Raw genomic sequence first — 26015 nt, 5'->3', positions numbered from 1 at the left:
TGTGTCGGTGTACAGGTGTGCCTGTATAAATCTGCGTGCAGGTGTGTGTCAGTGAACAAGGGTGTGTGTGTGTGTGTGTGACAGTGTACTGGGGTGTGGGTGTGAGTGTACAGGTGTGTGCATGTCTGTGTGTGTTAGTGTACCGGGGTGTGTGTGTGTGTGTGTATGTCAGTGTACAGGTGTGTGTGTGTATATATCTATGTGTGTCAATGTCCACGTGTGTATGTCTGTGTGCATGTCAGTGTACATGGGTGTGTATATGTCTGTGTGTGTCGGTGTACAGGTGTGCCTGTATAAATCTGCATGCAGGTGTGTGTCAGTGAACAAGGGTGTGTGTGTGTGACAGTGTACTGGGGTGTGGGTGTGAGTGTACAGGTGTGTGCATGTCTGTGTGTGTTAGTGTACCGGGGTGTGTGTGTGTGTGTGTGTATGTCAGTGTACAGGTGTGTGTGTGTGTATATATATCTATGTGTGTCAATGTCCACGTGTGTATGTCTGTGTGCATGTCAGTGTATATGGGTGTGTATATGTCTGTGTGTGTCAGTGTACAGGGGGGTACATATGTCTGTGTTTGCCGTGGACACGTGTATGTCTCTATGCACATCTCCGTGTCTTATTGTAGAGGTGTGTGTGTGTTTATGTCTGTGTGCGTCAGTGTCCACGTGTGTCTGTGCATGTCAGCGTGTGTCAGGGTACAGGGGTGTGTACACGACTGTGTGTGTCAGTGAACACGTGTATGTCTGTGTGCACATCTCTGTGTGTCATTGTACAGGACACGTGTGTGTGTGTATGAATGTGTGGGTCTGTGTGCCCATATGGAGGTGTCTGTGTCAGTGGATGGGTTTCAGGTTACCCGTGTGTCCGTGAGCCTGGCCTGCATGTGGGTGTATCTGCGAAAGAGTGCGTGGGTAGGTGCACACACGTGCATGTATCCGTGTACCTGTACATGTGTGTGCACGTCTCTGTGCACACAAGTGTAGGTGCATTGCACTGGCTGTCCCAGATCCCATTAGAAAATGGCCTGAGCGGCAAAGTGCCAATCTGGACCCAAACTCCTCCAAGCCTGGGAGAGGCTCTCCCAACGCAGCAGCTCGTTGCCCCTGTCTCATGCCCCTAGCCAGCGCCAACACCTGGTGCGTCAGAGGATACTCTTGCCTAGAGCACAGAGCTGCATGGGAGGGAATCTACCAAACCCCTTCCTGACCATGCAGGCGATCAGCCGAGACCCTGGAGCAGGACAGCTGCCTGCCCTCTTCTCAGCTGGGTGTGCGTGCAAGCTGGGTGTGACGTGTCCGGGTGTGTGACAGCTAGGTGCGGCATGCCTGCATGAGGATATGGCATGTGCCATGTGCGGCACGTGCCCGAGGTCTGCATGTGCAAAGTGTACAGGTGATGCAGGAGAGGTACATGCCAGGTGTATGTGTATTAGGCACGTACGTGCAATGCATCTGTGCAAAGCGTGCTCGTGCAAGGTGTGCAGGCAGTGCATGTGGGCTGGGCATGAGCAAGGAGCGAGCATGCAAAATGTACGTGCCAGGTGTGCATATATGAGACACATGAGCGTGTAAGGTAGGCGAGCTAGGTGCACATGTGCTTGTGATATCTGTGTGTGAAGTGTGCAGGCAATATGTAAGCCACATGCTTGTGCAAAATGTGTGTGCAACAGCGCACATATAAGGCACACAGACACGTGTGTGTGTGTGTGTGTGCATACTCGCGTGCAAGGTGTGTGCATGCAAGATGTGTGAGTCCGGGGTGTGTGTATATCGCACGTGTGTGCATGCGAGCTTGCACAAGTCCCAGTGCAAGTGCAGAGTCCCTTGGTGTGACGAGCAAAGTCCCAAGAGGTACCCATCCTCCCAATCCCATCCCAGCCCACCCAGCCCTTACCCAGGTAGTTGGGGCTCCGGGTCATCTCGGTCACGTTGATCCTGGTGGCGCCCTGGGGGATCTCGAGGATTTTGTGGTAGCCGATGGGCACGTTGGAGTCGCTGAAGTTGCCCACCACCAGCTTGCAGGTGGAGTGGTCGCCCCCGCACACACCGCAGCTGTCCAGCGTCTGGTTGGACCCCAGGACCCCGTCGCAGCCAGGGCTCTGTGGAGCGAAGGCCGGGGAGAAACAGGCATGTGAGCTGGGATGGGACGGAGCCGCGGCAAGGGCCCTCCCCTCTGGCCACCTAGCTCCATCCCTGCCAGCCCCCCGGCTCTCCTGCCCTGCCCGTGATCCCTGTGCAGAACAGACCCCCCCATGTGTGGCACAAGTACCCCAGTGCCCTGGCCATGTTCCGACTGAGCCCTGGGGCCTCCCCTCCCTGGGCGAAGCTTGGCCTGGCTGGAGGGTGGCCTGGAGAGGCGGCAGCAAACCCACATCGTGCTAGGAGCTGGGCCGAGACCCGACACACTCACTGCCCGACCCCCTAGCCCCGGAGGACCCCCCCGCACCTCTCCGAATAGGCCCTGGAGCAGCCTGTCATGGGGAGAGGCGGTGAGTCCCAGAGAAACAAACCAGGGTGAGCCCCTGAGAAACTAACCAGGGCCTGCTTTAAATCAGGGGGCCGCCCCCACTCTCGCCCAGGTCTCAGCCGGACTCCATAAGCTTAGAGATATGTGACCACATTGGCCCCATCCCCCACGCACCCCTCCCCAACACAGGCCCCTCTGCAGCGCTTCCCCCATTTCCTTCCTGTTCCCCAGAGGGACCCCAGAGCAAGGGGGGCTCCCCGACTGCAGCCAGGGGAGCACCCCTGCTCTGCCAAGAGGTTCTGCTGCTCCTAGGGGCAGCCTAGCAGCTGGTCCAGTTTTGGGGGGCACAGGGGTTTCCAACCCCTGAAGAGCCCAGCTGAGCCAGGCAGGGAGGGGGACCTGCACTGGGCCAGATGTTAAAGTTGGGGGTTAAACACAGGGTATAAATGACCCCCCCACACCCATGCAATCAGTGCTCAAGGTCAGGGAGGAAGGGGTTAACGAGGGAGGAGTACATGGCAGGGCGGGGAGGGTGCTGGGAGATGGAACAGGCCACCAGAGAGGGGAAGGGGGTGCGTGGGAAGGGCAGAGGGAGCTGAGTTGGTGGGTGAGGGCTGCTAGGTGGGGCCGGGCTCTGGGCTTCCCCTGCAACATCCTTCCCCCGGGGTCTTGGATCACAGATGCTGTATATCCCCCCCGGGGGCTGCCCCATGGCTCCCTCCTTTTGCACCAAGGGGGAAACTGAGGCACAGAGCACGGGTGCCACTCTCCTAATGTCACTGAGGATGTCAGTGGCTGAGACGGGAAGAGAACCCAGGAGTCCAGGCTCCCAGCCTGCTGCTCAGACCCAGAGACGTCCCCATGCCCCATTCCCGGCCAGAGTCTGCCCTGTTCCCCCTCCCCAGCCCCTCTCCCTTCAACTCCAGCCACAGACAGGGCCTAGAGCAGTGGGTCCAAGGCGGGGGGGGGGGGTTGTCCCAGAGCACAGAGCTCCCCCCTGCACGTACACGCCCCCACCCCCGCCTCACTTACCAAGCACTCTCCAGCCACGCAGATGTCGAGGGAGGTGGCCTCGCACGGCGTGCCGTCCTGCACCTTCTCCGTGTGCCGCACGTAGAAACGGTACCCCACCGGGCGGCAGTTCAGCTCGCAGCGCTGGGAGCCCCGCACTGCAACGACACGGAGCTGGGGTTCAGGGCGGCCCTGCCAGGGAGAACCCGCCCGCGGGCGATGGCCGCACCTCGAGCCCCGACCAAGAACAGGGAAACCGTGCGCCGGGCAGCCCCAGTGGGAGCCCGGCCTGGCCCCGGAGAGCTCCCAGACTGGATCGTCGCCCCCTTTCCCTGCCATTGTCCCGTGGAAACAGACCCCAGGTGTCCTGGTGGCAACCCAGCGCCCGCTCATCCCTAAAATGCGGCTTACCCAGGGCACAGCTAAGGGGTGGGGCGGGGAAGCTGCCCCACTGCACCCAGGGGTGGGCCCTGGCCGGCCTGGGTGACCCCCCACAGCACATGGGGAGGCTGACAAGCATTCGTGGGGCTTACTATATCCTGGAGGGGGGTTAAGGGGGCTTCTCAGGGGGGAGGGGTCAGATCAGGGCATTGCCCCCCCCTCCCCCAAACTGGTGGAGTAACATGAGGCTGGTGGGGGTGGTAGGTTCAGACTAGTGCCCCTGGCGGGTGGGCCGTGCACCCCAACCCCGGCTCTGGCCATGGGCTATCTGCCCTCGTGAAAAGCAGCCGCTCAGCTGGGACTGACCCCAGGGAATGGACCAGGCAAGAGGCCAGAGAGACACCAGGCTGGGGACCCAGCGGGGGGTCGCTCTGGGATCCAGGGGCCGCACTGGGAGCCGCCCGGGGGCTCGCAGAGAAACCAAAGACACGTTATCGTTGGCAGCGTGTGCTGCCTGGAGCTCGGAGGAGCCCACGGAGGGCTGCAGGCGCGTGCCCGGCGGGCACAGACAGGGCAAACAGGGCGCTCGCTCTTCAGGATGGGACAGGAAAGAAAATATCGCGTCCGGGGGGACTGCTGGGGAATTCGGCCTGCAGAAGGTGATTGGCGGCAACCTCGGGGAGATTGCTGGGGGATCTTTAATGATAGACCGGGGTTTGGGGGCTCATCTGCCCCCCGCCCTGCACTGACTCAGAGGAGAGAGCGCCACCTACTGAGCCCCCTCAGTCCCCCCCCAGCACAGGGCCCCCTAGCGGGGCACTGACTCAGAGGGGAGAGCGCCCTCTATTGGGCTCCTGCCCCCTAACCCCGGTTTGTTTCCAAGATCTCCTAGCCACCCGCTAGCCCAGCCTGGCTCTGAGTACTGGGGCCCGGGGGCCCGGCCCGGGGCATTTTGGCGTCACTGCTGAATGTCCAAACCCTCCCAACCTCCTCCCTGGGCTCGTTAATGAAACAGGGTTGTGGGGGGGGGGGGGAATCGAATGCCCACCTTGTCTAGTCCTTCCCAAGCTCCCCACCCTGCAGGCTGCATGCTACCCCGCAAAGGGTTAACCCCCCTCTGCCGGCCCCCACCTCGCTTCAGGACAGGGTGGGGTGGGGGAGCAGCCAAGGCTTTTTAACATTTTCCACAGTTTATTTTACTAAGAGCTGCTGGCTCCGGGGGTGATTTATCACCAAAGGTTCCCCCCGCCTCCCGCCCCCCCCCCCCCCCCATCCACATGGCTCCCTCCCCCCTGCCCCCTGGGACGTGCGGCAATTGGCCTTTCGCTGCCCCATCTCGCCTGGCAGCCCTGGCTGGCAAAGCCTTGGGGCTGACAGTGGGGCAGGGAACAAAGGGCTTTTTGTGTGAGCCTCTCCCCTCGCGTCCCCACTCCCACCGCGTCCAGCAGAAATCCAAATATTGGCCGGGAGCAGAAATAATACAGAGGGGGAGGGGCTGGGCGGGGGAAGCTGCTTTCACCCCGTTGCCTCCTGTTTACTCCGGCTTTACCCCAGGGTCGCGGGCCAATCATGGTCTACTTGGGATGGGTCTGGCTTGAACGTCCAGCTTTCGGTTCTTGCCAAGCTTTTCCCTGCATCATCACTAGCTCCGTGGGATGATGCGTAGCCAGGACCGGAGGGCATTGCCCCCAGAACACGAGAACGCGGTGGCTGAGCTCCTGGCTAAAGGCCGCACAGTGCGTCTCCTGGACGGTGACAGCTCTGCCGGGGGGCTGGATGGCAGCCAGGGCCCAGCCCGGCTTTGTCACTGGGGCGCAGGGAGAGGAGGAAGGATGGCCCAGTGGTCAGTGCGGTAGCCTCAAACTTAGAAGAGCTAGGGTTGTTTCCCTGCTCTTTCCCCAGCGTCCTGTGTCCCCTTGGGCACATTACATAGGCCCAGCTTCTCCAAGGTCGTTGGATGCCTCACTCCCATTAATTAGCCTTGCCCACAAGCGGGGGGTGTGTGTGGGTGTGTGTGAAGATAAAACCATTACAGATTGGGAGACGCTCTGGTACTACAACAGTTGCAGCCAGTAAATAGCGAGCCCAGCTCCTGGAAAGGAAAACCACCTGGCTCTAAATCCTGCAGAGGTTTGGGGCTGCTTCTCTGTGGGCCAGACACCTTGGGAAATCAGTTACACCAGGGCCAAGCGGGGCGCAAATTGCTGTTTGCTCAGACGAGCCGCGTCTCGCCCTGACGTGGGTGGGCTGGCAAAGACCCATGTCCTTTGCGCACCACAGTGGATAAGAGAAAGGGCAGAGGGGCCCTTTTGACTTTCCAAATGCATTTGCTAAAGCCCTTCAAAGAAAGCTACAAAGGAAACAAAGGGCTTATCTAGGCAAAGTTTTTGTCCTCTGGTCTAGGCAGGTTCTTCGGACAGTCCAGCTGTGCATTAAGCCACGGGACTAACCCCGACCCACAGCCCTCTGAGACCAGCGGGGTTAAAGTGGGTCAGGCCCTGTGTTGCGGCTGCAGTTACAGAGAGTCGTCGCCCCGTCAATTTAAGATCTGCCAGAAGCTGCACCAGTTAAATGGCTTTTAGTTCAGCTTTTGGGTGCGGACGCTCGTCTCTATGTCAAACTGTTTCTCCCCGTTTAACTTGCATCTGTACATTTCCCCAGCAGGAGCTGGGCCAGGTTGAAATCAATGTAAGAGCATCGCACACCACAGGTTTCAGAGTAACAGCTGTGTTAGTCTGTATTCGCAAAAAGAAAAGGAGGACTTGTGGCACCTTACTGGTTTCGAGGGCTATACTATCCTGTAGCTGCATAGTTAAAGCAGTGCCCCACTCCCCACTGTGAGTGGAGTTACACTGATAGAGAGGGGATTATACCAACACAGCATCAGTCCAAGAGGCTGGAAACTGGGAGTTTCTGGGTTCACCAGAATAACCCTCCATACACACACCATGTGCTCTGCTCTCAGCCGGCCTCAGGGTCTGACCCCAGCAGCTGCTCTCCCCCGCATCTTCTGGGCCCATTCTGCAGAGTGGGGAGAGGGCTGATTATGGGGCTCTCCAGGCATCTGAGAGGGAAAATGGAGGGGGGACCAGAGAGAGAAGGAGAAAACAGGGATGAACAAAGCAGTGGGAAGAGAGAGCGAAAATGGAAGATGGAGGGATGGGGAACAAATGCAGGAGAAGACTCCAGCCCAGCCTGGCTGGCCGCCCATCTTTTTCCACCACTATCATTCTTCACAGGTCATTAATCACTTGGGATGACTTTCTGCTCTCCCGTTTCCAACGTAAAGGTCCCATCCGTCCGGGCTCTTTTCTTCCCCAGGCCTCTGAGTCTTGGCCAGAGTCTCAGGCCCGCTGCTTCCCTCCCCACCCCGCAGATCGCAGAGGCAGATCACAGGGCAGAACGGCCGGGTGGTTTCTGGGTAACCAAGCTCACTAAGTCACCAACCCCCCAACATAATCAAAGCCCCGCCCTTTCACATTGGGAGCCAAATGGGCGGTTTACCTGGCAGCGGTTGCACCTTTGCAGGGCTGTTCATTTGCACGGAGGCGTCTGAAGCCAGAGCCCCCCGCCCCCGCTGGCTTGCAGTGACACTTGGGGTACGTCTCCCTGGCAGCTGGGGTGCGTGGCTGCAGCACGTGGTCCCTGGGCCTCTCCACAGGTGTCAGTCACACCCCCAGCTGCAGAGTAAACGAACTCCTTGCATCGGTCTCCTCCCACTGCAGGAGCCAGGCTCCTAAATGCCTTCTAAAAAAAGTCTCTTGGAAAAATGACCTCAGGCCTGAAGTGACCCCCAAAAGCAGGTGCCAGGCTGCACCGCCTCCTCCCCCACCCCCATTCAGTCTCACGGCGCAGCCCCAGCCATCCACTACAGCCCACCCGTGATCTTCACAACCTTGGGCAAACAGGGCAGTAAAGAGACTTAGCCCTCGTCTCTTAGGTCAGTGGTTCTCAATCAGGCGCACATGTACCCCTGGGGGCACGCAGAGGACTTCCAGGAGGTAGTCAACTCATCTAGATCAGTGTTTCTCAACCTGGGGGTTCGCAAATGCAGGGCCAGCATTGGGAGTGGCAAGCAGGGCAATTGACCCAGGGCCCCAGGCCACAGGAGACCCCCGTGAAGCTGAGTTACAGGCTTCAGCCCCGCTGCCGCGGGCTCTGGCTTCAGACAAGTCTCGCAAGTGAACAAGGCTCACACTGAAATGTAAGTGTAATATTTATATTCCAATTAATTTATTTTAGAATTATATGGGAAAAATGAGAAAGCAATTTTCCCGTAATCCGTGACACTTTTGTATTTTTCGGTCTGATTTTGTAAGCACGGAGTTTTTAAGTGAGGTGAAACCTGGGGTACGCAAGACAAATCAGACTCTGGAAAGGGGTACAGTCATCTGGAAAGGTTGAGAACCACTGAGTGTCACGTTCTCTGCCTCCCCCAGGATCGGTCTCGAGGCGGTTCCAGGTCGAGCGCAAGGGCTCCTGCCCACAGCCCGAGTCGTTTCTTGCAACCCCATCCCACCCCCCCAGCAAAGGTCATCGGCACCTGATCTCCCAGCCCCTGCCCCTCTGCGGGACAGGGCTCGTTAGGCTAGGAAGTTCCTGGCACAGCTCCCCAGCCTGACAGATCACCGCATACTTCGAAGCAAACGTCTGCAGGGCCCCCTGAGTTCCCCCACCCCCGGCCTCGCTCCCGCCCCACGCCAGTCTGGGTGATTGAATCCGGCTGTGGAGCTGCGGTAAGAGTCCAGGCCGCTCCGGTTGTAAATGGAGCGTGGGCACTGACGGGAGGCGCGTGGGACAGCGGAGGTGGGAGCTGGATACGTACGGACTGGGGCAAACGTTTGTTTCCAGTCAGGGTTTTGCATTAGGCTAGTGGGTTGCAGCCTTTTCTGTAGCCGGCCTCCCCTCCGGCTGCGAAGTCCCGCCCCCGAAAGCCTTTTGTGGTACAGAGGAATAAGCTGGTATCCCCTTTAATACTGTGTAGGCCCTCTACTGGTGCTCACCGTGTTTTGTTTTAGACACGGCCGGAGCAGCAGGCGGGTGGCATCTTCTACAGTCCAGAGCATGGTGAGCGCTGTTAGAGGGTTCACAAACTGTTTAAAGGGATGCTGCCCTATTCCTGTGCTGCACGCTTCGCAACTCCCCCCAGCCCTGCAGTAAAACAAAGAGATTGACAGCCTCTTTTTCAACCTGTCTCCTCCTGAGCTATCTGCCTGATCCTCCCGCCCCTCAAGCTGCTGGGCACTCAGCGCCTTGGAGCATGGGGGTGAATAACACTCAAGAAGGGTGTGGTCTGAGCGCAGCACTGGGGGCTGAGGGGGACAGGAGAGCCCTCACCAAGGATAACATCCTACAACTGCTGCTAACTGACAGTTACTCCTTTAGCTCAAGGGGCAGCGGTCCAGGGCTCAAACCCCGCTGGCAGGGGCAAAGGGTGGTTGTCACCACGTTAAGGGAAGATTGATTTTTGAGGCTGGTCCAAGGGGTGAGAGCGAGAGGGGCTGGGGCAGGAGACAGCCTTCGGGAGGGTCAGCAGGGGGTGTTTGGTATCGATGGGGGTCTAATGAGACAGCAGAATCGTCGCCAGGCGGGGGTGGAAACCTCATCAGGTGGGATATTTCAAACTAGATGGGACAAATCAGAATCACCGAGTTCTGACCCCGATCCAGATGGACCCACACCTACCAAGTACTGACCCAGACAGACCCAAACCCATCAAGTACTGACCCAGATGGATCTGAACCCACAAAGTTCTGATCCAGATCCAGGTAGACCCAAACCCATCAAGTTCTGATGCTGATGGACTGAATCCACCAAGTTCTGACCCCAATCCAGATGGACCTGAGCCCACTGAGATCTGACCTCCCCTAGAGTTCAGGGGGAAGGGAGGGGTGCTGTGGACGCGAGGTTGAGCCCAGAGTTGCTCTGTCCTAGTCCCCATTGGGTGACCCTGCCTTGCCCTCCAACCTGGCACCTCCCCTCTCCCTGGTGTGCTGTGGGTATCAGGGCTGGTTTAACGCTGGCCAGAAGCCAGGGTGCGTCCCAGCAGCTGGACACAAGGCATCAACTTGAGGGACAGGCGGGAGGCCCCAATTCTGCCCTGGATCGCGCTGCAAGAACTGGGTGCCACCCCTTCCACAGCAGAGCGAGTGATTAGAGATGCTGGTGCCCTCTGGTGCCAGCTCAGGGGAGGGGTGGGCACAGCCGGAGTGGGACCCTTTAGTAATAATAATAACCCAGCCAGGGTTTATTTTCCCAACGTGCTGTCTCAGCGGCTGGAGGCCACGGCTCTACCCCCGGCCAACTGGAAAGAACACAGTGTTTGAACAGAAACGCTATTCATCCCTCACGTCCTCACCCCCCGGCTGGGCTCGGCAGCTGAGGGCTGGCTGGGCATGGACGGTAGAAAGGTAGATGCGTGGGGAGTGCGTGTGCGGGGCATGACCCTGCACATCTGGATGGGAAGGGGAAGGACCTTGCACATCTGGATGGGCTCTGGCTAGCTTTAGCCCCTGGAAGGAGCTGAGAGACAGAACAATTCCCCCAGCCCCCAAATCAAAGTGCATGGCTCTGAACCTACAGGGCCAGCTTTACAATGCAAGATGGGGGGGCCCACATTGAGCAGAGCACAGAGGGTTGGAGCAGTTGGTCAGCTGAGGGAGATCTGGGTCCCTGCCCCACTGGGACATGCTGGGATATCCAGGCCCCTGCCCCACTGGGACACCCCAGGAGATCCGGGCTCCTGCCCCATTGGGACACCCCAAAAGATTCAGGGCCCTGCCGCACTGAGCCATGCCAGGAGATCCAGGCCCCTGCCGCACTGGGCCATGCCAAGAGATCCAGGCTTCTGCCTCACTGAGACATGCTTGGAGGTCCAGGCCCCTGCCCCACTGGGACACACTGTGAGATCCTGACCCCTGACCCATGGGGATGCACCAGCAGATCTGGGGCCCTGACTCATTCGGAGATCTGGGCCCCAATCCACAGGGATGAGCCTCTCGCCCCATGGGCCCATCACTGGGAGTTGGGGATAAGGCAGCGCTGGATCCAAACTGTAGTGGCACCAGCAAATTCACTTTGGAAATTATCCCCCAGAGGCGCCGGGTGGGGGTGGCTGCCTTTGATGCTGCCATGGAACTGGATTAGCAAAAGCCCGTCCTCGGAAAGGCCCCAGCTGCGCTGAGCTAATCATGGACTCCAGGCTGGTCCAGCCCTGGCCGTGCAGAGCCGTTAATAAGTCGTGTCCTTGTATTAACTGGCTAAAGCTACTTAGGCGGCCTGCGGCACCGAGCGCAGGGAAATGGCCGGCACCCGCTGATAACACTATTTAATGAATGCTCAGGACGTTGTTAGCTACCCTGCAGTCCCCCACACCCTGGCTCAGGGGCTCAGCTCAGCAGGAGGGGGCCCTGCTACCTGGCTCTGGGGCAAGCTCAGAGATCCATTTGCCCTGGAACTGGCTCCCCCACTCGTGAGCAGCACACCCCATGCCAGAGCCCTGGGATACGGACAGGGAGGGTTGGATGTCCGGACTCCTGGGTTCTATTTCTGGCTTTTTGGAGGGGAGTGTGGCCCTGTGGTTAGAGCTGGGGACTGGGCACCAGGACTCCTGGGTTCTAGTCCTATCTCTGCCACTGACGGGCTGTGTGATACTGGGCCAATCGCATCCCCCTGCTCTGTGCCTCAGTTTCCCCACCTGTAACATGGTTGATCCCTGCCTCCCAGGGAGGTTGATTCATTGTGTAAAGCACTTTGAAATCCTCGCGGGGCCGGAGAAGGATGAAGAGTCATTAACAGAGATGCTACTGCCAGCTGCTCGGCTGGGTTTAGAAAGGAATCTGATAAAGACCCCCTTGGCAGCAGCCTGATGGCTAACAACCCCCACCCCAGTGCCAGACCCACGGTGGGCAGGGCATGGGGAGAGGGGCAACCCCACGGCTGCAGGATGGAGACGTGAGATGGGCTCTCCCCAGGGAAGGCAGAGAGGCTGGCGGCTCAGATGTGCACAGTCCTTGGTTCTGCTGCACCCGGTGCACAATGAACAGTGTAGCGTCAGCTGGTTATAAATCTTCCAGCGCTTAATCAATTTGCTACGCACATCGTTAGACCTGGGCCATTCCGGGGACATGGCTGGGGGGGGGGGGGAGGGGAGGGAAGGGAGAGCACAGCAGGGTGGGCAAGGCGGCTCTGGCAGGGGATTGTTTGCAAAGGGGTCCTGCAGGGATGGAAGGTGCCAGCTGGGGGTGGGGGGAGTGGAAAGAAAGAAAGAAACGTGAATGGAGGAGAGAGACGAGAGCGGAGGAAGAGACAATGCAGGAAAGGAAGGAGAGAAAGAATGACAGAGACATAAAAGAGAAGATGAAAGAAAAGAACGAAGAAGAAGAGAGTCGGGGAAGGCAGCCAGCCAGCGGGCCCAAGGCGTGGGGCACCCGCTGGCACCCAGAGTGGGTTCTGGATTCCTGCTGCCCCTGCCCTGCCTGATGACTGAGCTGGGCAGAGAGCCCCGGCAGGGCATAGAATAACAGACTGGGCGTGGGGCTGATGCCATTCGGTGATTACTGCACAGGCCATCGGCCACGAGAAAGGGGATTACGGCCGAAAAGGCTGGATCTGCCGAACTCGGCAAAAAACACCTGCCAGCCCTCGTGCCATGGACACGGGGGAGGAGGGAGCCTGTCACAGACAGCAGGGGCGGGAAGGGAGGATGGAGTGGGCACCGCAGCACAGAGATGGGGGGCTGACTCCAACCTCCACTCCCCCCCCCCCCCCCCAGCCAGCCAGCTTCGACTTTTCTCCATCCAATTCACTTCGTGCTGAAATATTCCAGCCTGGGTCTTGGCCTCCGGGGACTGTGGGGCACAGAGGGGCTCCTCTCAGGGGGTTTCCTGGGCACTCCTCACCCCCAAATCAGCTAGTGCTGTGAGTGGGAGGTGGGGGAAGCTGGGTGTCAGGACTCCTGAGTTCCATCTCTGGTTCTGGGAGGGGCGTGGGGCCCAGGGGTTGGCATTTCAGAAAGGGAGCCAGTGGCTGGGGTTGCAGCTGCTGCCTGCACCCAGAAGTGGTGACTGATTTAACAGAAGATCCCCCAGGGTTCCCAGCAGCGACCGGACGAACCAGTTTGAATGAGATTAGAAGTGACCCCAGTGCCCCGGGTCAGAACTGGCTGTGATGCCCTGGCTCAGAACCGAGATCAGATTCCTCAGGTCGGCATTGGAATCAAGCCCGTCGCCTCCCCCGATTGGAACTAGCCCTGCCCATCTGGATCAGATGCAGCCCCTGGTTCCCTCTGGATCGGAACTGCTCCCTGAAACACAACACCTGGATTGGGACCAGCCCTTGGCTTCCCCTAGATCAGAACTGGTGCCTGGTCCCCCCAGATTAGAACCGCTCCCCGGACCCTCTCTGGATCAGAACTGTCTCCAACTCAAAGCAAATTGTTTTCCAAAGTTTGACACTGTGCTCTTATGGATTATTATTTAATTCCCATCCAGCCCTGCTGCAGCTGTCCCCGAGACCTGTGAGGTGTCAAGGTCCTGCCCTCCCACCCGCCTGTGCCCCCCCAGCCCCTGCAACCCCTCACCCCCTCCAGTCCGTGCCCCCTCTCCCGCACTCCTGCTGAGGACACAGCGAAAGGAAGTGAGCAAACTCAGAGCAAGAGAGTCAGGGGCCGAGGCAGGAAATGGGAATGTCCCAGCGCCCTGCTGGGACCCCAGCCCCCACCATGAGGAACCCCCCACCCCCTTCCTTAGTACAACAGCCTCCCTGGAGAGAAGTTTTCCAGCTAATTGGCTTCCAAAGTGCCCTGGATGCGGTGATTTAAGAGACAAAAGGCCCTTTCCCTGCAGACATGCTCACAGCCAGCAAGGCACACGCAGTCCATGCTTGCATGAAACACACACGCAGATCCATGCGGTACATGCAGGGAGGAGCCCATGGACACAGCCAGAGACACACGCACAAAGCATACGGGGAGATCCATCCAGGCACCATCCTCGCCCCACATGCCGCACACAGGTACACCCAATCATGCTTCTGCACACGCCAGCCCCCGAACTGCTGCTGTGCTCAACAGGACACACACGAAACTGCCCCCTGCCCAAACCCCAGGCCCGGGTTATGCTCCAGAGCACTGAGAACTAACCGGCTCATCAGAGAGCAACCCAGGCTGTGGGAAAGGCTTCTCAAGGACACCCGGCACACACCCTGCTCGGCCAAGGGAGCAGGGCAGTGTGCTTCCATCACCAGTGAAATGAGTTTGCTGGGTTCAGCTGAGCGCCACCAGACAGCGCCGTGACCCACTCCCTTGGCTGGGAGATGTGGACACATCTCTGGTTCACACCCGTCAGCATGGGTCACCCTGGAGCTGACAGGATAGACGCGCCCTGGCCCAGCTGGGGCCCATCCGTCACCGTGTGTGTACACAGGCCCGACAGCCCCTTGGCCGCGGAGAACATGTCCCCCAGGTGCAGAGACCAAACCCGGCCACCAGGAACGAGGCGGGGTGGGAGCAGTTGCCTGCGCCCGCGCGGGAGCAAAGAAAGGGGAAAGGACCCAGAGAGCGAGAGGGGCCGCAGCCAACAGCCCCTGAGATAAAACCAGTCCAGGATGAAGCTGAGCACAGGGCCCCTCTGCAGTGCCACCGTCAGCCAGGGGGGAGGGAGCGGAAAGCAGCGAAGGCCAATCCCAGCTGCAGGCCGGGGTCTCAGGGACACAGCCATCGGAGAGCAAAGCTGCCCATCCCAGCTGGGAACACCGAGGGGTTAAACGCAGGAGTGGGGGGCTGGTCCACAGCCTGGTCTCAGGCTGTGCGAAAGGAGCCCGGTGCTTTCCTACTTTGGTCATGGCACGAGGCCGCCGTGCACCAGCCCCTGGGCTGGAACGGGAGGGTGGGGTGGCCGGGCAGGACTGAGGGGCACCTGCAAAGCTGTGCAAGTGGGGAGCCCCAGACTCCACCCGCAAAGGGGGCTGCGGGTCGGGATTGAGGGGCATGGGCAGATCTGAGTGAGGGGGGAGGGCTGGGATAGCAGGGGGCCTGCGGGTCGGGACTGAGGGGCACCGGCAGAGCCGTGGAGAGGCAGCGGGCCCAGAGGGGGCCCCTAGCCAGCCCACCAAAGACGTAGGCACCCCCTGGGAACGCCAAGCCATGGCAGAGCAATGAGATGGTACCGCACGAGGGTCCACTGGACTTCCCCCTGCCCCGTAACCGAATGCCAGTCCCGGCTCCCAGTCCCCTACCGTCTGTGAAGGGCTCCCACTGGTAGAGGCGGCCCATGAACTCCTGGGTGTTGAAGGCAGCACACTGCACGGCTCGGGCGTCGGGCTGGTCAGCTGGGCACGGCTGGAAGGGAAAGGAAGCTGGGATGCAGCTGAATCTGGCGCTAGGAGACACCAAGCAGGTCTCCACATGGTGGCGCGTGTTGCTATATCAGTGCCCGCCACCAACATGAGATACAAATACCCTGGGCTCTGAAATGCAGCTGCCTCTGGGGTGGGGCATGGCAGGTCTTTACCAGCCACACAGCAACGCGGCACAGAGATCACTTGTGCACTGCCGAAATGCAGCCTCCTCTGGAGTGGGGCGGGGCAGCACTTGGTCAAGGGCCACATAGCAATGCTGTAACAGAGGTTGCTTACTCAGTGGCAAAATGCAGCCACCTCTGGGGTGGGACATGGCAGCTGTTCACCAGGGATTGCTCATATGATGCTCATCATCCTTTCTTTCTCCTCCCCAGCATCCGTCCTCCCCTCTTCTCCTACCCCATTCCTTCCACTCTTTGCCCATCCTTTTTCTTCCTTACACTGCTTAGCCACCCCCCATCCCACCATCTCTCAATGGAAGGGATCAATCCCTTGTGTCCGCAAAGCCCTCAAGGTCCCAGCTGCGGGGAAAGATGCTATGGGCCGTGAATGCACGTTCTTTGCCAGAAAGGGGGAGCCATTGCCATGGAGTGCTTGCCTTGTTTGGGCACCTTCCCTGTGAAGATCTCCAGGTGCTTTAAAAATGTTCCTGGAGTTGCACTCAGTGAGGCAGGAGAGGGCTGTCCCATTATACAGGGGGAAACTGAGGCAAAGAGAAGGGATGCGACTAGCCCGGGGCCACAGAGAGAACCAGCGAAACAGAACCCAAGACTCATGCCTCCCTGTCACCTGCTCTAACCATCAAACCACATTCCCCGCTCAGCCCCCTTCCCTGCTCTAACCAGTGGAACGCACTCCCCTCACAGAGTGAACCCAGGTGTCCTGGCTCCCTCCCCTTAACCACATGACCTCAAGTCACCAGACAATGGGGCCCCTAAATAACTTCTTCCGAACAGCCCCTGTAACTCTCCCAGCATGCCCTGGGCCCCGTCCTGCACCTCCAGCCCTCACAGCTATTTAGAGGAGCAAGTTCCCGCCAGCCAATGGGGGAGGTTTGGCCCGGGTTGTATAAACGAGCGGGATGGGTGATTTATAAGCCCTGTGCTCTCGGAGCACGGCAGCGGGGCTCGCCTGGAACCGGCTGGGCCTGACATTTGTGTATTTTTTCACTGTTTATTAAACCAAAAAAAAAAAAAAAAAAAAGGATAAATTGGCACAAAAAACCCCATTAGCAACCAAATCGCTCGTTGTCTGCCTTCCCAGCTCAGACGCTCTCCGCTTCGCTGGCGGCTGCTTCCCTAGATGGACTCGAAGCCTTTTACTGTTAAATGGACGCAGGCCCCACAAGATAGTTTGGTCCCGCTGGCTAAAGTGGAGGAGGAGGGAGTCAGGACTCCTGGGTTCTTTTCTTGGGATGGGCTGGGTGACCTTGGGCAAGTTGCTGCCCCTCTCGCCTGTAAGATGGGGTGGCTAATACTGTAATAAAATGGGTGGGCATGTGTACCCAGCACTGCCCTCTCCTGGAGGGAAGCAGAGCTGATCACCCGTGTGTCTTATGCCCTATACTGCTCATGGAGAATGGAGATTCTCCGGTAGGGGGTTTGAAGCATGGGGCTCTAAGTTCTAGTCCCACCAGGGGGGGCATCCAGCGCCCCTGTAGGGAAAGCAGAGGCCCTTACCTCCTGCCTGCAGGCTTTGAACTGCTTGCTCTCCCCCTCGCAGTGGAAGGTCTCTGTGCCGGGGTCGTAGAGATTCCACTGGGGCACCTCGCGGCCTGGGTGCAGGCCCAGCCTGGGCCTTTGCCCCCTGGCCTGGAACTGGACGGGGTTGCCACGGTGGAGCAGCCAGATGTCCGGTTCTGCCAGCCGGTGAGGCGAGGGCTGTTCCACGAAGAGGCTCTGGGAGGCCCGGGTGCTGTAGCCGCCTGGGCGGTACTCGTTCTGTCTCTGAACACGGGGCCTGGCCGGCTGGCGGAGATGGGAGGGTGCGGCAGGGTCAGCAGGGCCTGCTCCCTCTGGCTGGGCCAGGTGGGTGGCCTCAGGCCAGGGTTTTGGTGCTCCTGCGGCCCGATGGTGGGAGCGGGGATGGGGGTGGCCAAGTTCTGGTGTCTCCTTGTGGCCACCCCCTGCCCCGTGTCCCTTGGGCTCCAGCGGAGCCTCCACGGTGGAGCTGTGGTTCTTCAGCACCTTGTGCGTGAGGCGCAGCTCCCCCCGTGGCCGAGGGGCGCGGCCGCTGCTTGGGGCCCTCTCTCCCACGGGTGTCCCAGGGCGGGAAGACTGCTGGGTGCCCCTTGTGGCGCCCCCGAGCCCATCTCCTCCTCCTCGCTCGGTGGGCGCCTGCACACCCGCCCTCGGGCGCCACTCCCGTGAACCTGTCTCCTCCGGAGCCGTTGGCTCTCCCCCGCCAGGCCCTACGGTGGCCGACGGAGCCCAGCCAACCTGCTCCGTGGGAGAGGGGCCTGGCTGGGGCGTGCCCTCCGCGGTGCGATGCCGGGCCCCTCGTGGCTCTGGGGGCGCTGCTGCCGGCTCCCAATTCTCTCCAGGACTCGCCTCATCTGCCAAGGGGCCTGCGTGGGACTTGGCTGTGGCCTCGGCCTTCAGTGGCCCAGCGCTGCCCTGCTCGGCCGTGTGGGGCTGGCGGTGTGGAGCGGGCCCGTCTCCCCCACCTCTGGGCCTCGCCCTATGCCCTGCCAGCTCGGAGCTGTTCTCTGCCAGCTCTCCAGCCTGGAGCCGGGGCTGCACAGAGTCCTCCGCCAGCACGGACTTCCTCTGCTTGTGGTGCGGATGGTGCTCGCCCTTGGCCGGCGGCTCCTTCTCCCGGCGGGGGGCTTCCTTGGCCTTGCGCTTGGGAGTCTTGGTGGGCAGCGGTGGCTGGTCGCTCGGGGGCCCTCGGTGTCTCTTGAACCGTGGCGTGCCCCCCTCCGCCACCTCCTTGTGCAGGGGCAGCGCAAAGGGCACCTTCCCGTAGCCATATTTACCCGGTTTGATGGACTCTCGAATTCGAGACCTGCAATGGGGGGGAAGTATTGTTACAGGCCCTGCATAAACAGAGTAAAGGGGGAGCCAGGGACCCATCTGTCTTCTTGCCCCTAGAATGGGCATCCCACCCAGGACAGTGGGCAAGGAGGGAGCTGGCTAACGTGTGTGCCTACTGGCTTCAGAATGGCACGCCTTGTGTCACGTGCCCTGTACTGCACACAGCTCAAGGGGATTCTCCCACAGTTTAGTGGGGGTGGGACTAGGCTTCTGGAGTGGGAGGATCTGAGCTCTCTCCCTGCTGTTGCCACCGGGGCATTCCAGATAAGGCCTGACATATGATAGTGAGGATCAGCTGACTCCTTTTCAGTCTCTGAGTAGATTTAGCCCTGGGGACCGTGGCAGGTGGGCGGCCCTGGGGACCCAGGCCCTGAATTTCCATTTCCCAGGGCGAGGACAGAGACGGGATCTGCACCCCACCATGGTCTCCATGCCCAGATCCAAGGTATTTTGGTCTCCATGCCCAGATCCAAGGTATTTTGGTGCCTATGGGAGTTAGGATCCGAGCCTCCCCGCTGGGAAGGGGGCTTCAGAGCAGAGGCCAGGGCAGTAGGAACAGTGCCGGGACCCCCGTCCTCCAGTCAGTGACTGGCAGACAAAGGGCACCTGACCCAACGCCCAGAGCCAGCCGGTTCCCTCTCCCTCGCCTCCCACCCCGGCCTGGTTGCGAGCCCAGGCTCTGCCACGGGGGACCGACGGGGGAACCTGGCTCTCACCTCCTGGCGGCGCGGGACTCTTGTGTTGGGGATGTCGCCCACCTGGACCCGAGGGCACCGTGTTGGGAGCTGCCGGCTGCGCCGCCCGCCTGGTGGCTGCCTCGCCGCTCGGGTTTGAAGAGCGGGAGAGAGTCCTGGGCGGGCAGCCGCGCCGGGGCTGCGCCGCCATGTCTGGACGGCCTCTGCGGGCTGGAGGTGGCGGGAGCATCCGGGTGGCGCAGCCGACGCGAAGAGTGGGCCAGGCTGCGGCTGGAGGTGCCTGCTTTGCCAGACGGGTCCTCTTCCCGCCTTGGGGCTCCGGGGGCGAGGGCTGGGTCCCTCCCGCGGCTGGAGGGGCGGGAGGAGGCGTCCCGCAGCGGGGACGAAGGCAGCTGCTCGGAGGGGAAGGACTCGCGGCGGATGTATCTGTTCTGGGGCCCGAAGCGGGCGGGAGGGGGGGCCGGCCGGGTGTGGCTGGGGCCGCTGTGGAGGGGGAGGGCAGAGCCGGTGTGGAGGGGGAAGGCAGGCCCCGGTGGGGACAGAGGCGCCCCTGACTCCCCATCAGTGTGAAGGGGGTAGGACGGCCGGGGTGGGTAAGGATTGGCCCGTTCCTCCGGGTACAGGGGCTGAGCGTACGTGCGGGGGCCATGAGGGCCCCCCCAGGGGGCTCGCAGATAGGGGGGCAGGCAGGTGCGGACCCTTTCCAAGACCCCCACCCCACAGGGCTGGGAGCAGGACGACCACGGGCCCCAGCCGCTCCAGGTGCCCGCCACTTGGTTTCCATCTCCGTCCTCCTCGGGCACCTGCCGAGACGTCCGCTGCGGGACCTGCAAGGGCACAAGGAGACATCCCCGTCACCGGGGGGGCTCCCGCAGGAGGGGCCTGTCCCCAGCTCCAGGCCAAGGTGATGCTGCCGTACCAGCTGGGCTCTCACACCCTCCAGCTGGCCATGGCTCTGAAGAGCAGGAGACTTCAACTCCACTGGCCTGGCCTCAGTCGGAGCCTCCCACCTCCACCCCGTGAGCATCTGACCAGGGGCTCTCATCCCCTCTACACAGCTGAATGCCTGACTCAGCAGCCCCATGCCAGCCAGGACTCAGGGATGGCGCTGGGTGCCAAGGGGCAGCTGTGGCCCAGGTCTCTGGAGCTGAGACAGACGGAAAGACGTAGGTGGGCAGGGAGAGCCTCCTGGATCCGGCGGCGAGCGGGTTGGTACCTGGGAAGAGACCGGAGATGGGGGAAGAGAAGCCAAAAGACGGGGCTGAAGGGAAGCGGGCTGGGACGAGGGGCACGGACCCGCCCACTCAGCTTTTCCTTCTGTGTCCCTGCTGCGAAACGTGGGGTCCTTCCCTGTCCCCCCCACCTCAGCTGGCTCTGCCTGGCCTGGCCTCTCCCGGGTGCCTCAGACAGAGGGACAATCCCACGCCAGCCGGGGCGGGTCCAGCTGTGGGGAGCAGGCTGGGGAGTTTATCGCTGCCCAGCTGTTCGCTGCTCCTCACTACAGCATCCCAAAGGCCCCTGGGCCGGAGGGCTCAGCCTTCGCCAAAAAAGGAAATTAAGAAAACAGACGTGCTCGCCAATATTTGGCATGGTTCAGGAGACGCTAGTGCTTGGCTGGATTTTAATGAGGGCACAGGTACCGTGGGGCGGGGAGAGGCCTGTTAAACCCACTCAGTGCAAAGCAGAGCACTGCCACTGCCCCCCAACAAACGTTCCTCCTGCGCCCCACAGGTTGGGGCCTCTGCTCTAGTGGCTCGGATCAAGCCGGTCAGCCTGGCTACAGCCCGCAAGCTTCACTGGGCGGGCTATATATAAGTTTTGCGTAGCTCATTCATCAAAAAGATGGAAGGAGATTCAGCTAAGGTTCAGCATCTCCAGGGGAAGCATCAGTGACCCCTAGCTTTTGTAGAACACTTTTCATTAGGAGATCTCAAAGCACAGTGCAAAGCAGGTCAGGATCTTATCACCATTTGACAGATGGGGAAACTGAGGCAGAGCAAGAGGCGGTCAGGGGTAGAACCTGGGTCCCCTGAGTCCTGCTCCACTATTCTAGCCTCTGGGAAACACTGGTCCTAGGCTGAGAACTAGCAACTCATTCCATGCAGGCCAACAGCAAACAGCTGCTAGATGGGCGTAATGACTGTCTCCCAGTAACGCCCCAGGCTGCATTCAAACCAGTGATCTAGCGCCCCCGTCACACAACCTCCCCTCACGAGCCTGTCCAGGCCCCCGTGTCCGCATCAGAAATTTCCCATGTTTTTCTTTTCATTTCCAGGGACACTGGAAAGCGCCGGCCGGGCGTTCCACACCAAGGCCCCGGCTGCCCTGTGCCCAGCACATTCCTCTGCCCCCTCCTGGGCCAGAGAAGCAGTGGAGACGGGCAGAGGGAAAGAGATTTCAAAGGATTTGGGGCCCCCTCTCCTTCCCCCCCAAGAACAACGGCACCTGAAGGACCGACACAGTCAGGCTGAGAGCTGAGGGCCAAGTCTGCTGCTGGCGTCAACGGGCGCCGTTTGACTGGAGTCGATCTGGATTTACGCCTGCTGGGGCTCAGGCCCACGATGCCTCAGAGCCTTTCCAGCGCTCAGAAGCATAGCTACCTGTGCAGTGTAAGCCGTGGGGGCAGGGCTGAGTACAGCCCCGCTGCCCCTTCACACAAGGATACCTCCCTGGAGCACTGGGGCAGCCCTTAGACTGCCCAGCCAGAGCTGGGAGGCTGCTTACAGCGCTCTAGTCCCAGCTCTGTCACTGACCCGCTGGGCGACTGTGGCTGGCTATCGTGCCTCAGTTTCCCCTTTGGCTGTTCAGACTGGGAGCAAGAGGGCAGGGATTGCCTCGCACTCTGTGTCTCTGCAGAGCCCAGTTGGGGCCCTTCGGTGCTACTGTAACCCTGTGTCCGACTAGGCAGAGCACTGGCCTGGCCCGCAGGTTCTAGTCCAAGCACTGCTTGCGGGGTGACCTGGGGCAAGTCACGGCCCCGTGCCGTGCCTCAGTTTCCCCTGCTGTAAAAAGGGGGGCTTTGCCAGCTGCTGAGTGACACCCAAAGCCCCTGTCCCCAACCCTCAGCCGCACACCCCAACCAGCAGGGCCTGCCAATCCAAATCCCAAACTCCCCCAGCTGTGGGCCCAATCCTCCAACTGTTGGTGCCTCGTACGGCGGTGTGCCCAAGAGGGCGTAGCACGCCAGCAGATCAGAGCGGCTGAGTGAGGCGCTCACTGACTGTGCACAACGTGCAGGGCAAAGAGCAAACATCGGCTCACGACTTGGCTTTTGCTTGGGGGCCTCTGGTTCCTAAGGACGCTGGCGGAGGAAGGGCTGGGGGGGGCACAGAGACTGCTCGGCAGAGCCAGGGAAAGCTCCGTTTTGCAACACGCGGCCGGGTTAGCAAGGCTGCCCCGGAGAAAACACACAGAGAACCATCCCACCCCGCAGAGCGTCTGGCTTCCCCCTCAGCCCAGACTGCTGCTGATTTCCACGGGCTGTAAACTCCTAAAGCGGACAAGATGCTGCTCCTGCCCCCGCCAGTGCTCGCTGCAACATACCAAGGCCGCAGGGAGGACACTCCGCGCTGGCTCGGCTCTTTGGGAATTTCCTCGATGACGGTCGTTCAGAAGCTCCCGCCCTCCCCTCCAGCATCCCGCTCCTCATGGACTTGGCCCGTGATGTGACGCTGTGTTTTAATGCACGTCTCCCCTGCCCCTGCCTCTCCCCAAGCCCGCAAGCAGCCCTGACATGCAGGCTGCCTGCAGAGCCCCTCCAGGGGAGAATCTGGCAAAAGGAAGCGGCCTTTTGCCTGGAGAACCTGCCCGTCTCGCTCACTTGGTGCTCTCCCATCCCTGTTCGGTGCCGCACGCACGCAGCTCCCACAGCGTATGCAAATCCCAGGGCAGAATCTGGAGCCAAGCTTAAGCCTCTTTCTCCCACTTGTTTCTGTACCTTCCTCTGCTACTGGTTAACCCAGGGCCTGATCTTTACTTGTTCCTCCAAGGGTGTGTGTTGGGGGGGTTGCTCTGACCCTTAGACTATACTTCCCTTCCAGAATCAGGAATGGAACCCAGGAGTCCGGACTCCCAGCATCCCTCCTACTCTGACCACTAGACCCCCATCTCCCCCCACCTCCCAGCTGGGAATAGAACCCAGGAGTCCCGACCCAGGAGACAGCCCCCCCACAGCTGCTCTGGCAACACTACACTTGTGATCCCTGCACACAGGGCCTTGCCTGGCCCTCGGTGTAATTTAGAGCAGCCCTGAGGTTGCTCTAACTCATGCTCTGCTTCTCACAGCCCCATATGAGCTGGGGGAAGCAGAGACTAGCCAGAGCACAGGGGAGGCCCCAGGATGAGGGCTTTCTCAGGGGAATGTTTCCTGCCTGAATAGCATAAAGGAGCTGCACCGCCACTGAGAACCAGGCCCCAGGGGGTTATCCCTGCCCCACCATTCCTACTTGCTCCTGCTTTGCCTGATTTTAGCCACCTCTGGGGAAGAACATGGCAGCTGTTTAACAGCCCACAGCAACACCCCAGGCAATGCAGTGCTGGAGTACAACATACCCAGCCCCAAGGGAGTTGATGGAGGGAGAACACCATCTACCTCCAGTTGGGACTGGCCAGTACAACACCCCAAAAAGCACCAGGAGATTGTGACTGATCAGGTGCAGCCAGCACGCTCGGCGTCACCCCCACAGAAGGGAGAGCACCCCCTAAGGGGCACCTCCCCATTGCTTTCCAGGAGAAAGGTCTCCAGGTCACCAACCCTGCCTAATGTACCAGCCCGGCTCCGGGGAGGGGGTCACAGTCTATCCCCATTAGCCTTGTGGGCCAGTCCGGCTCTGGGGGAGGGGGCCAGGGTCTATCCCCGTTAGCCCTGCGGGCCAGCCCGGCTCCAGGGGAGGGGGCCAAGGTCTATCTCCACTAGCCCAGCAGCAGATCCCAAGAGGGACGCCCCAGGCAGGTTCCCTGCTGGTGATGAAGCCTGTGACTCCAGGAGGTGGCGATGCACATTGGGGCTGGCGAGATAACTCATCTGTGCTTCCCAAGCCGCCCCCACCCCGATCCTCCCGCCCAGCTGTAAGGTCCTTGGTCTGGTGACTCACCTTCCGGCTGCCTTGGCAGAGCTGGGCCGTCAGCAGGACCAGAGCCAGGGCCAGTCCAGCCATGCAAAGCCTGGAGAGAAAACCAGAGACGCGGCCGTTAGCAAGAGGAGGTGCCCACCCTGCTGGCTCCAATGCCCGGCTCCCTTCAGCCGCTGTTAACCCCTCGCTCTCCTGGGAAGGGCTGGATTCCAGGCCACCCAGCCCCCCCATTATCCCGACACCTCACAGCTGCTAATGTTCAGAGGTGGTTCCACACTCGAATCCAGGAGGAGAGGTGCCCAGATCCACTCTTCACGGTAACACAGGGGTGTCTACCCGCTCCACCCCACCCCGGCTGGACGGCCCAGAATGGGTGAGACCCTTCTCCATGGGTCTCTGCTATCGGCCCGTGTAATCCGTTGTACAGATTTTATCCAAACCAACCACAGCGATGCTTTCTTGCCTTGTGGCTAGGAGCCCCTGTTTCTGCACCAGTGCCCACGTCCCAGTGATCAACAGCAACCCTACAATAACAAAGCAGACCAGAGGATCACAACGGTCCCTACTGGCCTTGGAGTCTGTGAAACTATAAAAGCAAGGCATCCTGCCACCGCAACCCTACCATAATAAACCTGCGCATGCTGCCCCTGTGCTCACCGGCAACCCTCCAACAACAAGCCTGCATAGGCAGCCCCAACGCCCAGGAGCAACCAGAAAATAACAAACCAGTATGCCCATGAGCAACCCTACAATAACAAACCCCTCGAGGACTCCAGCATTCGAAGCAGCACTCAGAAAAGCACCTCCAACTCAGGAACAATTTGGTGACGATTTCGTGTCACTAGCAACCTGGGTTGGATTTGAACCCGGAGCCCTGAGCCACCTCCCATTCCCACATTGCCTGAGGGTGGGGAAAGGCGGGGTTCGAACGGGCGGCCGCGTAGCAAGCAGCTCCCTACCCCAATCCCACCACGCTCCTTGACCAGCACTAGAGATGAACCAGCGCCTTGGAGATGAAAAGTTCCCGTAATCCCAATTCCCAGGGGAGTCACTGCCGAAAAATGCAAACGGGGGGGAAGGCAAAGTTTGCTTTCCTAATAACCACGTCCAAAGTCTGGGGCTGGCAAAAAGCAGGGGCCACCATGGAGCATAGAGACCTATGAATAATCTGGAGGGGGCCCCAAACCCTCACCCCATGCCCCCCGGAACTATCTGAACGGGGGCTCCCATTTGAACCAGTGACCTAGTTATTCTCCATTGTTGCCTCCTGAGTCATCCACTCTCCTCCCGGATGATGAGTTCACACAAATCGGCCAAATATCTTCTCTCTCTTTTTTTTTTCTCCTCCAAACAGCAAAATAGCTGCTCGTTGTCTTTCTGACCCGCTCGTCCCCACTCAAAGCCCCCACCACTCTCCAGGAAGAGCCCCCCTCGCTCCTTTCAGCACAAAAACGGGAACCAGAACTGCTCGTGAACCCTGAGTCAGCCGGGGGCGGCTGGGACAGCCTGGCAGCTACGGCGTCAATCTGACAGAGCAAGGGCTGCTCTGGACAGCACATCTTCGCCTGAGGGTTGCAGGAGGGGGCTGCAGCTCCAGTGCAATGAGGCAGGAGCTGCCCCAGTGCCTGTCTCCGTCTGGCTGGACGTTACAAAGCCAACCGCTCCTCCCAAGAGAGTGGGAGTGCACCGTGCCCTCATGGCTAACGCACCAGCGAGGGCAGGCGTGGGCAAACTACGGCCCGGGGGCCGCATCCGGCCCTTCAAATGTTTTAATCCGGCCCTCAAGCTCCTGACGGGGAGCAGGGTCCAGGGCTTGCCCTGCTCCGCACATGCTGGGGCTCCACGTGGCTCCCGGACCCAGTGGCATGTCCTCCCTCCGGCTCCTATGCGTAGGGGCAGCCGGAGGGTTCCGCACGCTGCCCCGGCCCCAAGCGCTGCCCCCGCAGCTCTCATTGGCGGGGAACCATGAGCATTCATGGCCCACTGTACAATTTCCATAC

The 26015-nt window shown here is 60.3% G+C and overlaps 1 protein-coding gene across 3 annotated transcripts in view; it reads right to left on the bottom strand.

The window, feature by feature from the left end:
* Nucleotides 1-26015, bottom strand: part of ADAMTSL4 (ADAMTS like 4) — a 58678-nt gene that overhangs the window by 10501 nt on the left and 22162 nt on the right. For all 3 annotated transcript variants that reach the window (XM_075122734.1, XM_075122733.1, XM_075122735.1), the window contains exons 4-9: nucleotides 24037-24106; nucleotides 18965-19770; nucleotides 16893-18219; nucleotides 15091-15193; nucleotides 3496-3632; nucleotides 1891-2095 (exon numbers count right to left, since the gene is read on the bottom strand). In XM_075122734.1, coding sequence (XP_074978835.1) covers nucleotides 1891-2095; nucleotides 3496-3632; nucleotides 15091-15193; nucleotides 16893-18219; nucleotides 18965-19770; nucleotides 24037-24106 — 2648 coding nt within the window. The remainder of the gene's footprint in view (nucleotides 1-1890; nucleotides 2096-3495; nucleotides 3633-15090; nucleotides 15194-16892; nucleotides 18220-18964; nucleotides 19771-24036; nucleotides 24107-26015) is intronic.

The sequence above is a fragment of the Caretta caretta genome, chromosome 24 (genome assembly GCF_965140235.1).
Source record: "Caretta caretta isolate rCarCar2 chromosome 24, rCarCar1.hap1, whole genome shotgun sequence".
NCBI lineage: Eukaryota > Metazoa > Chordata > Testudines > Cheloniidae > Caretta > Caretta caretta.
This window is presented reverse-complemented; position numbering and strand designations above follow the sequence as displayed.